We start from the raw sequence: 17,663 nt of genomic DNA, 5'->3' as shown, positions 1-17,663 counted from the left end.
AGCATATATCTGGTTGTATATAGATTTGATACTTGGATCCCCCTGATATGAACAACTCACAATTTATGTCAGGGTTGTCCATTGACGTACGATATTAATCCTTACTTGACGGGGAAGCTTTCCAATATATTTTGTTACACTTATCCAGTGCTTTATAATTAGTTTATTTTATTATTTTTATTATTTATGTTGTGCACAAATGGTCGATCTGTGACACAACCCCCAACCGCACACAACAACAAATCAATTAATTATTCTAATATTTTAAGATAAGATTTTGATTGATTCATCATAAACAGATAAAACACAATATCAATATGCATTGCACATAATTTAAACATTTAATAAATGAATAATCTTATTTACATAACAGTATACGCATTGTATTGTCACAACTGGTCATAACGAATCAAGGATAACATCAAAAGCACACATTGTGTCTTAAACATACATTACGCAAGAGCTAAATCTGCCTATTGCAGGTCTTTTTGTAGGCCTGACATGTTATCTAAATTATTAATTAGACATCAATTTCCTTATCCAGGCCATAATCAACTCTCGATGTAATCGCTAGCCTGTGATATTTACTGGATTTGAATCCGATCTGCTGATCAACGCTCATTGATGATTAAATCCAAAAAAATATGATAATCGAAACTATGTTTTTTTTCTGTGGTACCGACTTGCGTACTGATGATCGAGGCTATGCCTAAAATTCAAAAGGTAATACCTCCGTTCAGAGTGGATCAGTTTGACTGAAATGTTCCCTTTACATTATCTAGTTTTTAACTAAGAACTGCCAACTCTTTATCTAATTTCCCACAATGCCCCTTTAATTAACATTTGTATATTTTAACTCTTCATGGCACTATCTAAGGAGAAAATAATGTTGTATATGCCAGGACCTGTAGGTAATTTTTAAACCAGATCTTCATTTATTCTTTAGCCTATGGTATTTGATGACACCCCAACCTTTTTATAAGGTGTGCCAAGTTTCTTTTGAGCCCCCGGTAGCCCCAAACCAAACCCCTTATTGGGTTAAGTTTTTGTTTTGTTTGGCATATTTTATTAGTTTTTGTGTTTTGTTTGTTCTCTCAAATTTTTAAACTCAACCTAGTCTATCAAAATGCACCCCCCCCCCCCCCCCCAAGGCAAAAAAAAAAAAAAAAAATACCATGTGATACAACACCAAATCAAATAATTATACTAAAATTATTTTGTAAATAAATACGATTTATACTAAATAAAAAACAACAAAAAAAAAAAAAATAACAACACTTGGGGGAGTAAATAAAATACATGATTGAATTTTCTAAATCCCACGATATGTGACGATTGATTTTAAAAATTATGACCCGACTGAATTTTCGAAATCCCACGATATGTGACGATTGATTTTAAAAATTATGACTGGTTTACAACGCATGCGTTGACTGAAAAAGAACTCACCTCAACCAAAGAGAGTCGTTGTGTTTGATTATGTCAAGATTTACTCGCCCTACCTTAGTCGTTCTCTTGACAGACTCACAGAACAGTGACAGAACTCACTCGAATGCAATACTGTCACTTCGTATAACGACGTCCCGGGATAATATAAGAGCAAACCATATCTTGTCTACGATATCACGCTTGGTAGAAGTGGACGTAAAACTACAGGACCGACCGAACCGTGTTATAGCATGCTACAGTTTATGTAAGTAAGTATAATACATGTCTTATTTGGGGTAGGGCCTGACAAGGACAGCTGTCTAGTCGTTGGGATGGGACGGAAAACCGAGGTTCTGTGTACACATTGGCGTACACGTAAAAGATCCCTTGGCAGTTGGAGTAGGCTGTAATGCCACTGCCCCGGCAAAATTTCCCTCATAGCACACTGTATGGCGTATGCCCGTCTTCATTAGCCCAGGTTAGGAGCAGAACAGTAGGATGTTAAACCCCATTTCATTTCATTTCATTTCTTATTTGGGGTAAATTATACTAGTTGTATATAATTTATGGAGCAATGTGAGGCATGAGGGGAGGTTAGATCTATTTCATAAGGACAACTTCAAGTTTGGTCAAAACTCACAGGATGTAAACAGTGCTGGCGCTAAACCGTAATCCTAACACTTACCCTAACGCTTAGGCCTACCCAAACCATAAACTACAATCTTGTCAACAATCATGTGCCATATAACCTTATTTATATCTCGGTGACCTTGACAAAATCTTGAGTTGGCCTTAACAAAAATATCTAGCCCATGAGGGGATGTTAGATAAGAAATCTCATCTCTTGACCCTGCCTGTCTCAAGATAAGAGGTGGTACTGTATAGTTCCTTTTTTACAGATGCAGATGTGACACTTGTACACTACAATTAAGGGGAGGTGGGATGGCTGTATGGTTATAGCATGTGAACGCTGTATCATAAGGCCTGTCATTGAGTCAACTGGCGTGGTTTTGAATCCCCGGTTGTATATGTGACAAGGAGTAGGGGTGCCTGTCCAACCTCGTGGGTTTTCTCTGGATCCTCCGGTTCCCTCCCACTGCAAAAGACCCCTACACGCAAACTTATTATTGAAATAATAAAAAAAAAATTAAATTGAGTGTTGGTCCCAAAATGACCTAGTTTGTGTCGAGTGGACGTTAAACCCCATTTCTCTCTCTCTCTCTCTCACTACAATTAAGTATATAATACTATCTGACATTGGTACGGTACAATTCATCTCTCTTAAATCAAAGCCTTAAAAACTCTTTCTATGTCCAACATTTTAAAACAGGGGAGGTGTATAATGTCATGAAGGCTGGACTAAACATGACATGAACAACAGCCAATCAAAATGTAGAAAATATGTACACAGGACCTCGATGTTTCGTTCAATTCGAACGACTAGACAGCTGACCGTGTCAGGATATCCGTACTGCACCACTGACAAGGGGAAACCACGCAGGAACTGTGCCAGGCATGCCAAATATAGCACTCTTCACAGAAAAGTTAATTTCAGTCCCTAATCAAACTTCCTGAATGAAAACCATTATGGCGGTTGATTTAGTTTGGACAGCCATTTTGACAGAACTGAGAGAGAGAGAGAAATGGTGTTTAACGTCAACTCGACACAAACTAGGTCATTCCGGGACTAACATATGGTTTAATTTTATTTCAATAATTCGCTTGCGCATAGGGATCTTTAGGAGTGGGAGGAAACCGGAGGACCTGGAGAAAACCCATGAGGTTGAACAGGCGACCCTACTCCTTGTCACGTACAACTGGGGATTCGAAACCACACCAGTCGACTCAATGACAGACTTTATGATACAGCACGCGCACGCTAACCATTCAGCCATCCAACCCCCTTGACAGAACTGATGAAAGACCTGTCAGAGTTTGAGGGAAAAAAAGGTCAAAGTTCAGTATTCTATACTGAGAACCGTTCTCAAACCGGATAGCGTTTACGCCACGAAAAATTAACCACTTAAATTTTTTAATGTAAACAGGATTTATGACAGGTCTTGTGATCTAAAATACCGTTCAACCATCCAATTCCCCTAAAATACTCTTCAACAATTCCCCTAAAATACTCTTCAACCACCCAATTCCCCTAGAATACTCTACAACAATTCCCCTAAAATACTGCTCAACCACCCAATTCTCCTAAAATACTGCTCAACCACCTAATTTCCCTAAAATACTGTACCCAATTCCCCTAAAATACTGTACCCAATTCCCCTAAAATACTGTTCAACCACCAAATTCTCCTAAAATACTGTACCCAATTCCCCTAAATAGTGTTCAACCACCAAATTCCCTTAAAATACTGTTCAACCACCCAATTCCCCTAAAATACTGTTCAATTACCTAATTCCCCTAAAATACTGTTAACCACCCAATTCCCCTAAAATGAATTGAATATGATGATCCCCATACTCCCTATAAATATAGTTATTGTAACCCTTTCTCTTTCAGTTAAACATGGTCAACAGAAAAACTAAAAATACCACAAAGAGCAAACCTTGTGGTAAATCATACTCTGTAGCGAGAGAGAGATGGGGTTTAACGTCCACTTGACACAAACTAGGTCATTTCGGGACTAACATATGGTTTAATTTTATTTCCATAATTCGCTTGCGCGTAGGGGGCTTTAGCAGTGGGAGGACCCGGAGAAAACCCACGAGGTTGGACAGGCGACCCTACTCCTTGCCACGTACAACCGGGGATATACTCTGTAGCAGGTACTCTACAGAAGCATATGAGAATTCATACTGGTGAAAAACCTTACAAGTGTGATGTTTGTGGTAAATTATTTAATCTGAGTCATAATCTACAGACACACATGAGAATTCATACTGGTGAAAAATCTTATAAGTGTGATGTTTGTGGTAAATCATTTAGTCGGAATGGTAGTCTACAGGTACACATGAGAATTCATACTGGTGAAAAATCTTACAAGTTAATACAAGTGTGATGTTTGTGGTAAATCATTTAATCTGAGTCATCATCTACCTCAACACATAAGAATTCATACTGGTGAAAAACCTTACAGATGTGATGTTTGTAGAAGATCATTTAATCTGAGTCATCATCTAAAGTCGCACATGAGAACACATACTGGAGTCAAGCCTTTTAAATGTGATGTTTGTAGTAAATCATTTTCCAGACAACACACTCTAAAAACACACATACTGGCAAAAAATCTTTTAAATGTGATGTTTGTAGTAAACCATTTAGTTACCATGGATACACATGAGAACTCATACTGGCAAAAAACCTTATAAGTGTAGAGAGAGAGAGAGAAATGGGGTTTAACGTCCACTCAACACAAACTAGTTCATTTCGGGACTAACATATGGTTTAATTTTATTTCAATAATTCGCTTGCGCGTAGGGATCTTTAGCATTGGGAGGAAACAGGAGGACCCGGAGAAAACCCACGAGGTTGGACAGGCGACCCTACTCCTTGTCACGTACAACCGGGGATTCGAAACCACGCCAGTCGACTCAATGACAGACTTTATGATACAGCGCGCGCTCGCTAACCATTCAGCCATCCAACCCCCCCCCCCCTTTTAAGTGTGATATTTGTTGTAAATCATTTCATAGACGAGACTGTTTAAAAACACATGTTATGATTCATACTAGACAGAAACAACATAAATGTGATGTGTGTAGTAAATCATTTAGTAGACAATACTGTTTAAAAATACATGGTAGAGTTCATACTAGAGAAATGTGATGTGTGTAGTAAATCATTTACTAGACAATACTGTTTAAAAATACATGGTAGAGTTCATACTAGAGAAATGTGATGTTTAATAATAAATGTAATCTCCAGACACATATGAAGAGCCCCGGGGAAAGAACGATCTAAGTCACTTTTTCAACTAACCCCAGTTAATGGTGCCATCTGGTAGCAAATTGTATAAGCTTTCTGTGGAACAATCAATTTCAGGTAAAAACGATCAGAGTCACATCAAACCAAGGCCCTTCTGAAATGGCCTCCCGGACAAATACGTCCATCGTACCCTTTATTTGACCTTAATTTGGCTGAAAAGTGGAAGTCAGTTGTTGTACTGGTAATTATGATTCGTATTAAACATCATTTTGAAGTTGTAATTAAACCCACTCGTTCTGTTTGCCTCCAGCATTCTCGTCCAAAAGTCTGTTTTGCCTTTTATGCGAACAAGGGGGATCACGGTGGCTAAGAGGGTAAGACGCTGGCTACCTAGCCTGGAGGTCGGGTGTTCGATCCCTGCATTGGCCGAGAAAGTTCATCTCGATTTTCCGGCATGATTCCCCCTTGTCAGTGATGCAGAGGGGAGGGCCTAACAAGGACAGCTGTCTAGTCATTCGGATGAGACGAAAAACCGAGGTCCCGTGTACACATTGGCAGTTGGAATTCGATATAAGAGTAGGCCGTAGTGCCGCTGTCCGAGCAAAATTTCCCTCATAGCACACTGTATGGTGTATGCCCGTCTTCATTAGCCCAGTTTGGAGCAAAACAGTAGGACGTTAAACCCCATTTCATTTCATTTTATTTTATGCGAACAAACACAAAATTTTGTAACTTAGATCGTTCTTCCCCTGGACTCTTCATATGACAATTTATACAGGGACTGAACAATAAAACTGTTTGCTGGTTATATGTGTGAATACCTTTGCACATTTATAATAAGAAGAGAAGACTTTTAAATATGTCATCATCATGATGACTATAATGATTCCTCTTTTGCAAAAGGAGATGATTGTGACTCAGATACTTCCCATTTAGCTGTAGGAGGTTATTGTCATGGTGACTAAATTACTTCGTGTTTTGTTGTGGATGGACGACTTAGTGATAAATTTAGTTCGGGGGGTTGGATGGCTGAATGTTTAGCATGTGCGTGCTGTATCATAAACCTGCCACCATTTTGTTATCTGTAAATTTTTAAAATCTGATTGAATTCAAGCTGAGAGATTATCTAGTGTTTATTTTTTAATTTTGTTTTTTTTAATTAAATTTTTAAAATCAATCTGAGTCATATTAGCACGGACAAGCTCAACATTTTCTGCCTTTAAGGTTTCATCGAATTGTCATCGACTATCAACGCCATATATTTTCCCTATGGCGACTGTCAACGCCATTTTCCCTATGATGTTTATCAACACTGTTTCCCCATTGATATCTATCCTTGCCATTTTCCCTTTGGCGACTGACAACCCCGTTTCCCCATGACATCTATCCGTGTCATTTTCCCCATAACGTGTATCTACCCTGTATCCTATGGTGTTTATCTACCCTGTATCCTATGGTGCTTATCTACCCTGTATCCTATAATGTTTATCTACCCTACTGTTCTGCCCCGAACTGGACTAAGGGGACGGGCATATGCCATACAGTGTGCTATGAGGGAAATTTTGCCCGGACAACGGCACTACGGTCTACCCTTATATGGAATTCCAACTGCCAAGGGATCTTTTACGTGCACGACAATGTGTACACGGGACCTCGGTTTTTCGTCTCATCCGAATGTCTAGACAGCTGTCCTTGTCAGGACCTCCGTCCTGCATCACTGACAATTGGGAACGACGCTGGAAAATTTGCGTGAACTTTCTCGGCCAATGCAGGGATCGAACACACAACCTCCAGGCTAGCGAGCCAGCGTCTTACCCACTTAGCCACCGTGACCCCCGAATAGCTTGGAGCTCAGCTGTAACAATAGAAGCTGCAGGTGGAAGACGGACAGATATGTTCACTTATGGCATTACGGTAGCCTAAGCTACCCGATCACCATTCTTCGAACCATCCATGTAAATGGGAGCATAACCATACTTAGATCATAGCTTTGTAAAGAGAGTTTGGAACACCATCGAGCTAGTATCATTTTTTATGTTGTGTAAGATCGAAATCGACCTTTTGGGGTTGTATGCAAATACCGAATGACGGAACAACTTGAAATATTATTTGGTAGTGACGCAATGTTCGTAGCATACAGCAGGACAAGGTTATTACGCCTGTTGTGCAATGAGGGCTCGTGCACCTCGACGTATAATCTGTCCACTGAAGATGTTAAAATGCTCATAAATTGATTACACGGCCCAGGGTGTGTATGGTGTCAAGCTCTTGGAGATAAGACTCGCGGGCAGACCAATAAACAGTACACCCATAATCGAGTTCGGATCGAAATACTGCTCGATGTAATAGAAGCAAAACCTACGTGTATCTTCCAGGACATTTTTAATGTAGAAGATTATATGCTTCCCTGAGGAAATGGGTCGGAGAATATTGATCCTAGTCGTACTTTAAATGACCTATCTTCCAAGAAATTTTTAATGAACATAGGTAAGCGACCTCGTAGGCCGAGGTTATGGAGGTCGCGCGTGATACCATGTTTCCACCATCTTCAATAGAAGGCTTAATCTCGCCTTAACTACGTACATCTTATCAAGCCCTTCACGTAATACCCCACATATAATTTTGGCACTATTTTTGATTGGGTATAAGCCCAGCTTGTGATCCTATCAGATTCCTTCGTTAAAAATATCGTTACGATTATCAAGTCTCGCGCTTATAGCTAAAATGTCTACATGTGACAATCGAGTTGCAAAGTTCAAGGTTCGACCAATGTCGAGGTTGCTGGAAATCAGACCTGATCAACAAAGAGTTTCAATGGAGGCCGCCATATTTGTTTACAGTGTGTTATGTGCGACGACCCCTGATTGGACAATGCTAATTGATCACGTGTAAACACAACGAGCTCAAAATTTCGGGAATTGTCCAGTTCTGAAGCAACGGTTAGATGTTGTAAAACTCGCGATCGTTGCTTCAGGAACATGTGTTTCCACGTGTATCATATGCTTTCTCCAGATAAAAAATATTGCAACGACATGTCCCAGACAACACATCATATTTGGCCCAGACACGGCCCATATCTGGCAACATCTGGCAAAATGATTGGGCCGGATATGGCATGCCACAGCTGGGCCAAGTCTAGCATATCTGGGCCGGACGTGGCCCAGTCAGAGCCAGATCTGGCCCACATTCGCTAATGCACACGCCCGCCTTGTATGGGCCAGATCTGGCTAACAGCTGGCAAAGATATGGCCTGCCACATGTGGGCCAGAGCTGGCACAACTGGCCCATACCTGGCCCAAATATGTCCCACACGTGAAAATCATGCCATGCCAGATGTGGGCCAAAGATGGCAACCTGAAAACATACGGTTAATCCCTGTCCTATCCCTTCTTAAAGTCAGAGGTTGGATAGTCTAGTGGTTTATCGCGTACGCTTGAAATTATAAGGTCTGTCATTGAGTCAAGTGGCGTGGTTTCGAATGCTCGCTTGTACGTGACAAGGAGTAGGGTCACCTGTCCAACCTCGTCGGTTTTCTCCAGGTCCTTTCCTCCCACTGCTAAAGAACCCTACACACAAGCAAATTATTGAAATAGTGTTGAACCATATGTTAGTCCCAAAATGACCTGGTTTGTGTCAAATGGACGTTACAACCCATTTTTCTCTTTATCGCCCCTTCTTAAAGTCTCTCCAGCCAAGACTTTCTTCCCAATTCCATTTCGTACTCCAGATAGTAGAAATTAAGGATATCTTGCATGCAGCACAAACAACATACATTTACAACAAAAGCAAAATCTTCAATTATAAAATTTATTCATCCATATAACACAACACAGTTCTATGGATAACAATCACTATATTATATACACACGACGACGTTTCAACAAGAATTCACTGGTCGTTATAAGGCATACAAATTATCCATGTCAATATCATTCTCCCCTTGTTCCTGCAGCTGTCTCCTCCTCCTCTTCCCCTTGTTTTTGTTCTTCCCCCATTCAACCAGTTTTTTACAACATTTTTGAAATTATTTTCCATTGCATCCTTGTGGTGAAATTTGATCACACCTGCAATAAATGCAAAAAAATGTACTTAAAAAAACATGTTTTTCCTTCTTTATATCAAGCATGGCCTAGGGGTCTGTCAATGCAAGTACCAAAGTATTAAGTCAAATAATTCTTATTTGCCAAGGCAAAAAAAGAGTTAAATGAAGTTATTCAAATAATGAAATCACATAAATCTTATCTAATTTAATATTATTTTAGAGAAAGTAATAAAATGTACTTATCTTTTTTATCTTTTAACTACGTTCTGTGAAAATAATGCACAGTTGTGTACCATGGGCACTGCAATGTCTTCAGTTTCTTGTTAGTACTAAATTCTGTTAAGTTGTTTTACACTGAATTTTACAATTTTAAATTCAGCCAATGACCAAACAGATTTCAAGATAGTAAATGGGCTGTTAATTATGCTTTGTTGAAAGATTTACATGCTGGCTCCACAAATTGTATAATCTGAGTACAGAATCTGCTATAGTAATTAAAATCTAACTACTTTGTAGCATGATACCCAACACTTGGGCTATGTTCAAATAAACTTTGTCTTTATTTCATTGACTTCTTTCAAGAATAATTTATTATTTTTGCTTTAAATATTTACATTTACTGGCTTTTTGGGGAGGGTGGGTTGAGAGGATTCCATTCTTATTATATACAGTACATTCAAAAAATATTATTTTAAGACTGTAATAAAACTAATATAGAACACAAGAAAATTCTACTGGAAACTAGATGTCATATTCTGAGCCGAAATTTATTGTGTTGATATTTTGAGGCATTTGGCCAGTTGGATGTGGGCCATCTCTGGCCCAGATATAGCAAACTTCTCGCATAATATTATTTTTTCATATGTTTTGAATATAAAACAAAAAAATTAAAACTTTTAAACAAATTGACAAGATATTCTTAGATACCAGTTACAAAAATAAGTTTAATTCATCAGTAGTGAGCCAATAGTTGCCAAGTGTTACCCAGACTGTGGCCCACATGTGGCAACATCTGGCTGGATATGGGCCACATCTAGCCAGATGCTGCCAGATGTGGGCCATAGTAGGACCAAAGCTGAGTGGAAGTCTGGGGTTGTTTCAGGAGGAAAGTGTCGAACTAAACGAGATAATCAAGGGTGCTCCCTTGGGACCGAAATCCACATTGAAGGTCAGTAATAAGTTTGTTTGGCCCAAGTACCAAAACACGCCTTCGATTGATCAATCTCTCCATGGTTTTGCAAATACAGCTACTTGTCGGACGATATTTGGTAGGATTCGTATGATCTGTACCCGGTTTAGGGATGGGGAGTGTTGTGACTTGATGCCACGAAGGGGGGAAAACTCCCATCAACCCAAAAGATCCAGTAAGATTAAGAGTGTTGGAAAAGGTAAATGTTTTAAAATTTGATAGTGTATTTCATCTGGACCAGTTGCAGTATCCAGAAGCCGCTTTAGCGAATCACGAAGCCCTGCAATGGAAAACGTAGCCTATCATTATAACATTCATCATTGCGAAACTTGAAACTATTTCGCCTTTTCTCTCGAAAGGCATCCGACTAGAAACTGGATGATCAATTGAATGAGAAAGTACTGGCCAGAGAATTAGCGATATCAGGAAATGTTGTTAAGGTGGTATTATAAACATTTAGATGGTTAACTGATAATGCACAACTTTTACCTTTAATCCTACGAATCCTATCCCATACCGATTTGGTAGGGAATTGATCCTTGAGACGTAATCTTGACATGAAGATTTCTTTACTTGACGTATGGTTCTACGGACCTTCACCCGGGCCATTTGGTATACCGCAAGTATGGCTCTTAAGTCATCTCAAACTACGATCATGCTCTGTAAGAGCGGATTTGCAATCGTCATTATACCATGGATTATTGAAACATTTTGGTTTAGTCGTGGTTTCTGGAATCTCCCGCTCAGCTACATCGTAGAGAATCGAAATGAATAAGACCATGGGCGCATCTGCATGTTCTAACTCTTTTCCATCAGGGAGCCACGGTGGCCAAGTTGGTAAGACGCTGTGGCTCGCTTGCCTGGAGGTCGCTTGTTCGATCCCAGCATTGGACGAAAAAGTTCATCGGGATGTAAGACACCTGTCTAGTCATTCGGATGAGACGAAAAACCGAGGTCCCGTGAATATATTGGCGTTCACGTAAAAGATCCCTTGGCAGTTGGAATTCGATATAAGAGTAGGCCATAGTGTCGCTGCCCGGGCAAAATTTCTCTCATAGCACACTGTATGGACTATGCCCGTTTTCATTAGCCCAGTCGGAGCAGAACACAAGGACTTTAAACCCTATTTAATTTCATTTCCTTTCCAACAGAAGAGAAGAGACACAAAGGTCGTTCAACCGGAGAGGAACCATTATTATCAATCAAGATACGAAAGTGGTCATAGTCCGGTGGCTGAAGGGGGGGGGGGAATCGCCACCCGAGCTGTGAATTTATGAGACCAAGTTTTTCTAGACCAGTTTCCCCCCTATTGTAGACATTGGTCCCCCCATATCAAGCGCCTGATCACCACCCAGATTCGGAATCTACGCAAAAAACTGGTCTAGAAAAACATGGTCTCATAAATTCACAGCTCGGGTGGCGATCCCCCCCCCCCCCTTCAGCCACCGGACTATCACTACCACACATATTTTCATTTACCCTCCATGTAAATCCTGAAACAGGACCGGAGAGCAAATGGTGAGATCCAGAAAAGAAGAGTATGTAGAAAAATAGACGAGTCATCATTTAATACGTTGGGGCTGTCACTCGGCTGGGCTACTACTGAAGTGTGAGTCATTCGTGTTGAGTAGATCCGCGTCTATATTTCTGCTTTAACCATCTTCCTGCATTCCAGAAATGACGCAATCATCATTAGAAGGCGTGTCCCGATAAGATGAAGTTTTTGAACATCTGTCTGTTTAATATTTGTAAGAAGACATGAAGTATCTCTACATATAAAATATTGAAGTAAACTATTCCAACCAACATGGTGAGTAGATTTGGTACCGAATACCAAATATGACCTTGGTATCTAGCCTACAATCTAGTTCCTTTTGGAACTGTCTCTGAGCCGAATATGACCTTGGTATCGAGTTCCTTTCTGAACTGGGGATCACGGTAGCTAAGTGGGTAAGACTCTGGCTCGCTAGCCTGGAGGTCGGATGTTCATTGCCTGCATTTATTGGCTGAGAAAGTTCATCCAGATTTTCCAGCATAATTCCCCCTTGTCATTGATGCAGGATGGGAAGGACCTGAGAAGAACAGCTGTGTAGTCATTCGGATGAAACGGAAAACTGAGGTCCCGTGTACATATTAAAGATCCCTTGGCAGTTGGAATTCAATATAAGGATAGACCATAGTGCCGTTGCCCGTGCAAATTTTCCTCATAACACACTGTATGGCTTAGGCTTGTCTTCATTAGCCCAGTCAGAGCAGAACAGTAGGAAGTTTAACCTCAATCATTTTATGTCATTTGGTGTCAATAATTGGCAGAATTTAGAAAATTGGTAAAAAATAAAAGAAAATACAGACCGACCCTACCCTATTATCAATCTACTACAGAATGCTAAATATAAGTTAAAACTTCTTATATATTACAGGAGACTAATGATGTTATAGCTTTTATATTTTACAGGACAATAACGATATCATAACTGAGCATGTACATGATGAGATTATTCAACAAGTTAAAGAAGAACAAACTAGTGATAATGAAACAAGCTATCAGTGTAATTTGTGTGACAAAGAATTTAAATCTAACTCTGATTTAGAACAACACTGTGAAATACATGTTAAAGAAGAGAAAACTGACCATGTACCAGTAGATGAATGTTATCATGTTAAAGAAGAAATTGTAACATGTTATCAGTGTAATTTGTGTGATGAAGAATTTGAATCAGAAATTGATTTACAACAACACTGTGAAATACATGTTAAAGAAGAGAAAACTGACCATGTACCAGTAGATGAATGTTATCATGTTAAAGAAGAAATTGTAACATGTTATCAGTGTAATTTGTGTGATGAAGAATTTGAATCAGAAATTGATTTAGAACAACACTGTGAAATACATGTTAAAGAAGAGGACGACTCTGATTTACATCATGGTAAAAATTTGAAATCAAGTTTTAGTCAGTTTAATGAAACAGAGATACAAAATAAAACAGGTTCTACAGGTGATGGATATCGTAAACCACCTGAGGCCATCAATACTGGTGAAAACTGTTATAAATGTTATGTCTGTCGTAAATCATTTAGTAGTGACACAAATCGTCAAGTACACTTGAGAACTCATATAGGTGAAAAACTTTATAAATGTGATGTTTGTGATAAATTATTTAAACACCATTGTTCTCTTCAGAAACACATGAGAATTCATACTGTAGAAAAACTTTATAAATGTGATGTTTGTGGTAAATCATTTAAGCATACTTTTACTCTAAAGACACACATGAGAATCCATACTGGTGAAACACCATACAAATGTGATGTTTGTGGTAAATCATTTTATCAAAATCATCATCTACAGATACACATGAAAACTCATACTGCTCAGAGCAGGACTTGTACTGGTGAAAAACCCTATAAATATCATGTTTGTGGTGAATCATTTAATCAGTGTAATAATTTACAGGCACACATCAGAATTCATACTGGTGAAAAACCTTATAAGTGTGATGTTTGTAATAAATCATTTAATCAAAATGGTAATTTACAGAAACACATGATGATTCATACTGGTGAAAACGTTATAAATGTGATGTTTGTGGTAAATCATTTGTTGTGAGTTTTAATCTACAGACACACATGAGAATTCATACAGGTGGAAACACCACACAAATGTGATGTTTGCAATAAATCATTTGATCAGAGTGGTCAACTACAGTCATACATATGAATTTATACAAATGACAATTCTTAAAAGTGTGATGTATGTGGTTATTCATTTACTCAGAACAGTGATCTACAGGCACACATCAAGATTCATACTGATGAAAAATCTTATAAATGACATTTTGTAATAAAGCATTTATTGTGAATTGTCATCTGCAGAGATACACAAGACTTCATGCTGGAGAAATACTTTACAAATGTTATTGCCATCTAAAGACACACATGAAGACACACATGAAGACACACATGAAGACACACATGCAAACTCAAACTAGAGAGAAACATAAATGTGATGTTTGTAGTAAATCATATTTTTGTAAGAGGAATCCAAATAGCCACATTCTAAAGGTACACAGGTGAATTCATAGTAAAATACATGTAGATACATCTAACACTGATGGGTGGGTGGTCGAATGGTTAAACACATCTAACACTGATGGGTGGGTGGTCGAATGGTTGAACACATGAACATTTGTTCATAAATACAAGTAGCATGGTTTTCATCCCTCACTTGTATGTGACAAGAAGTAGGGTCACCGGTCCAAACACATTAAGGCCTTATATTGTGAGTATATAAAATGGTAATATGGATGGCAAATCATAAATATATCGGGAAATGGTGATATTGTTTCATTAAGGACTGATATTATGAGTATCTGATATTGTTACATTCAGCCTAGTAGGGGTTGGGGGGGGGGTGGGGGCTGGCCGAATGATTAACGCGTCCGCGTTTGAGTCAAGTGGCATGGTTTCAATTTCTGCTTGTACGTGAGTAGAGTCGCCTGTCAAATCTCCTGGGCTCTCCCGGGTCCTTTGGCTTCTGCCCCCAGTTTAAGTCCCTACGCGCTAGAGAATTTTTAAAATGAAATTGAACCACATGTTAGTCCCAAAGTTACGTAGTTTGTGTCGAGTTGACGTTAAACCCCATTCCTCTCCTTCTCTTTATTTATATATTAAACTTTTTTTTTGTATTTTATTATATTATATGTTTATATTGTATCTCAAAAGTTGTATGACTTAATGAAATAAATTAATTCTAACTGTTTATTACCAATTAGTTAATCTGTTAATCCCAACAAGTAATAAATTAATTAGCACCTGACGGTTCTAGGGTAAATGTTGCTGATTGGGTAATCAAGTACAGTTTGTAAATCAATCAAAGTAAGATTTATCTGACTTCCGCTAGAATTGGATATGGATAGACTTTGTGGAAAGAAACAAAATTTTGAAAACAAACTTAATGGGTAGGCTTAATTCCAGCGCAGCTTGATTAATGAAACATTGGCAGGTAAATCTGCTTGATCATTCCCCCTTATATCAACGTGTCTGGTGAGCTAGCAAAAGACAACTTCTTTGATGTTAAATTCGTAAAATAGTGGTAGAGGATAAACATCTGCTACTTATTGGTATTCAAGCTGTTTATTGTTAATTGCTTGAAGCGATGACAGAGGAACAGTAAAGATGACATGCTGTAGTATATTTGAGGTTTGAATGAACTCCAAGGACTTAAGAAATATGTAAATATGGAAGCAGCAGGTGGAAGACGGACAGATATGTTCTCCGATGGCGTCAAGGTAGCCGAAGCTACCCGATCACCATCCTTCGAACCATCCATGTAAATAGGAGCATAACCACCATATTTAGACCTTAGCTCTCTAAAGAGAGTTTGGAACACTATTGAGCTAGTATCTCTTTTTTTTTGTTGAGTATGATCGAAATCGATCTTGTGGGGAGTAATAGCGCACGATGGAGCCCCAAAGAAAGTGTATTCGCAACACTGTCAATGCCGATACCATCCTCAGAAAAAATGGGTAGAAGATAATATGCTTCCCTGAGGAAATGGGTCAGAGAATATTGATCCCAGTCGTACTTTAAATTACCTATCTTCCCAGAAATTTTTAATGAAAATAGGTAAGCGACCTGCCTACGAGGTTATGGAGGTCGCGCATGATGCCATGTTTCCACGTGATATCATATGCTTTCTCCAGATAAAAAATATTGCAACCAGATGTTGTTTCAGGATGAAAGCGTCCATGGCGAACGTTTCAAACTAAACGATATGAACAAGGGACCAAAATCCACATTGTAGGTCAGTAATAAGCTTGTTGGACCCAAAGTACCAAACACGCCTTCGATTGATCAATTTCTCCATGGTTTTGCAAATACAGCTACTTAAAGTGCTCGGACTATATTTGGTAGGATTCGTATGATCTGTACCCGGTTTAGGGATGGGGATTATTGTAACTTCATGCCGCGAAGGAGGGAAATTCCCATCAACCCAAAAAATCCAGTAAGATTAAGAGTGTTGGAAAAGGTAAATGTTTTAGAAATTTGATATATATCATTATAACATTCATCATTGCGGAACTTGATATTAATTCGCCTTTTCTCCCGAAAGGCACCAGAGGAGAAACTGGATGATGAATTGAACGCGAAAGTACTGACCAGAGAATTAGCGATATCAGGAAATGTTGTTAAGGTGTTATTATCAACATTTAGATGGTTAACTGATAATACACAACTTTTATCTTTAATCCTACGAATATTGCAACCAGATGTTGTTTCAGGATGAAAGCGTCCATGGCGAACGTTTCAAACTAAACGATATGAACAAGGGACCAAAATCCACATTGTAGGTCAGTAATAAGCTTGTTGGACCCAAAGTACCAAACACGCCTTCGATTGATCAATTTCTCCATGGTTTTGCAAATACAGCTACTTAAAGTGCTCGGACTATATTTGGTAGGATTCGTATGATCTGTACCCGGTTTAGGGATGGGGATTATTGTAACTTCATGCCGCGAAGGAGGGAAATTCCCATCAACCCAAAAAATCCAGTAAGATTAAGAGTGTTGGAAAAGGTAAATGTTTTAGAAATTTGATATATATCATTATAACATTCATCATTGCGGAACTTGATATTAATTCGCCTTTTCTCCCGAAAGGCACCAGAGGAGAAACTGGATGATGAATTGAACGCGAAAGTACTGACCAGAGAATTAGCGATATCAGGAAATGTTGTTAAGGTGTTATTATCAACATTTAGATGGTTAACTGATAATACACAACTTTTATCTTTAATCCTACGAATTCTATCTCATACCGATTTGGTAGGGAATTGATCCTTGAGATGTAACCTTGCCATGAAGATTTCTTTACTTGACGTAAGGTTCTACGGGCCCACGGATCATTTGGTATAACGCAAGTATGGCTCTTAAGTATGGTGGCTGATTGGTATCATATTGTTATGGTGGCTGATTGGTATCATATCGTGATGTTGTGGTGTCACCCTTCATAAGGCGACAACCCGACATCACGACATTATAACTCGACACTACGACATTTTCACCCGACACCACATTAAGAATGTTGTAATGTCGCGTAAAAATGTCGTATTGTCGCGTAAAAATG

General features: G+C 38.8%; 2 protein-coding genes across 2 annotated transcripts; both read left to right on the top strand.

Annotated features, from left to right (window-relative positions):
- Positions 1 to 4,213: 4,213 nt before the first annotated feature.
- Positions 4,214 to 5,317, top strand: LOC130010909 (protein krueppel-like; the record flags this gene model as incomplete). The annotated part of the gene is made up of 3 exons (XM_056099121.1): positions 4,214 to 4,271; positions 4,570 to 4,684; positions 5,308 to 5,317. Coding segments are annotated over 3 exons (183 nt in total), but the record flags the coding sequence as incomplete, so codon positions are not given.
- Positions 5,318 to 12,219: 6,902 nt separating this feature from the next.
- On the top strand, positions 12,220 to 15,247 carry LOC126810956 (zinc finger protein 664). Its single transcript, XM_050536541.1, has 2 exons — positions 12,220 to 12,348; positions 12,994 to 15,247. Exons 1-2 carry the CDS (start codon positions 12,346 to 12,348, stop codon positions 14,143 to 14,145), a joined length of 1,155 nt encoding a protein of 384 aa, XP_050392498.1. The 5' UTR covers positions 12,220 to 12,345; the 3' UTR covers positions 14,146 to 15,247.
- The last annotated feature ends 2,416 nt before the right edge of the window (positions 15,248 to 17,663 follow it).

This window comes from Patella vulgata, chromosome 1 (assembly GCF_932274485.2).
Source record: "Patella vulgata chromosome 1, xgPatVulg1.2, whole genome shotgun sequence".
Taxonomy (NCBI): Eukaryota; Metazoa; Mollusca; class Gastropoda; family Patellidae; genus Patella; species Patella vulgata.
Note: the sequence above shows the minus strand (reverse complement) of the source record. Positions and strands in the feature narration are given on the sequence as shown.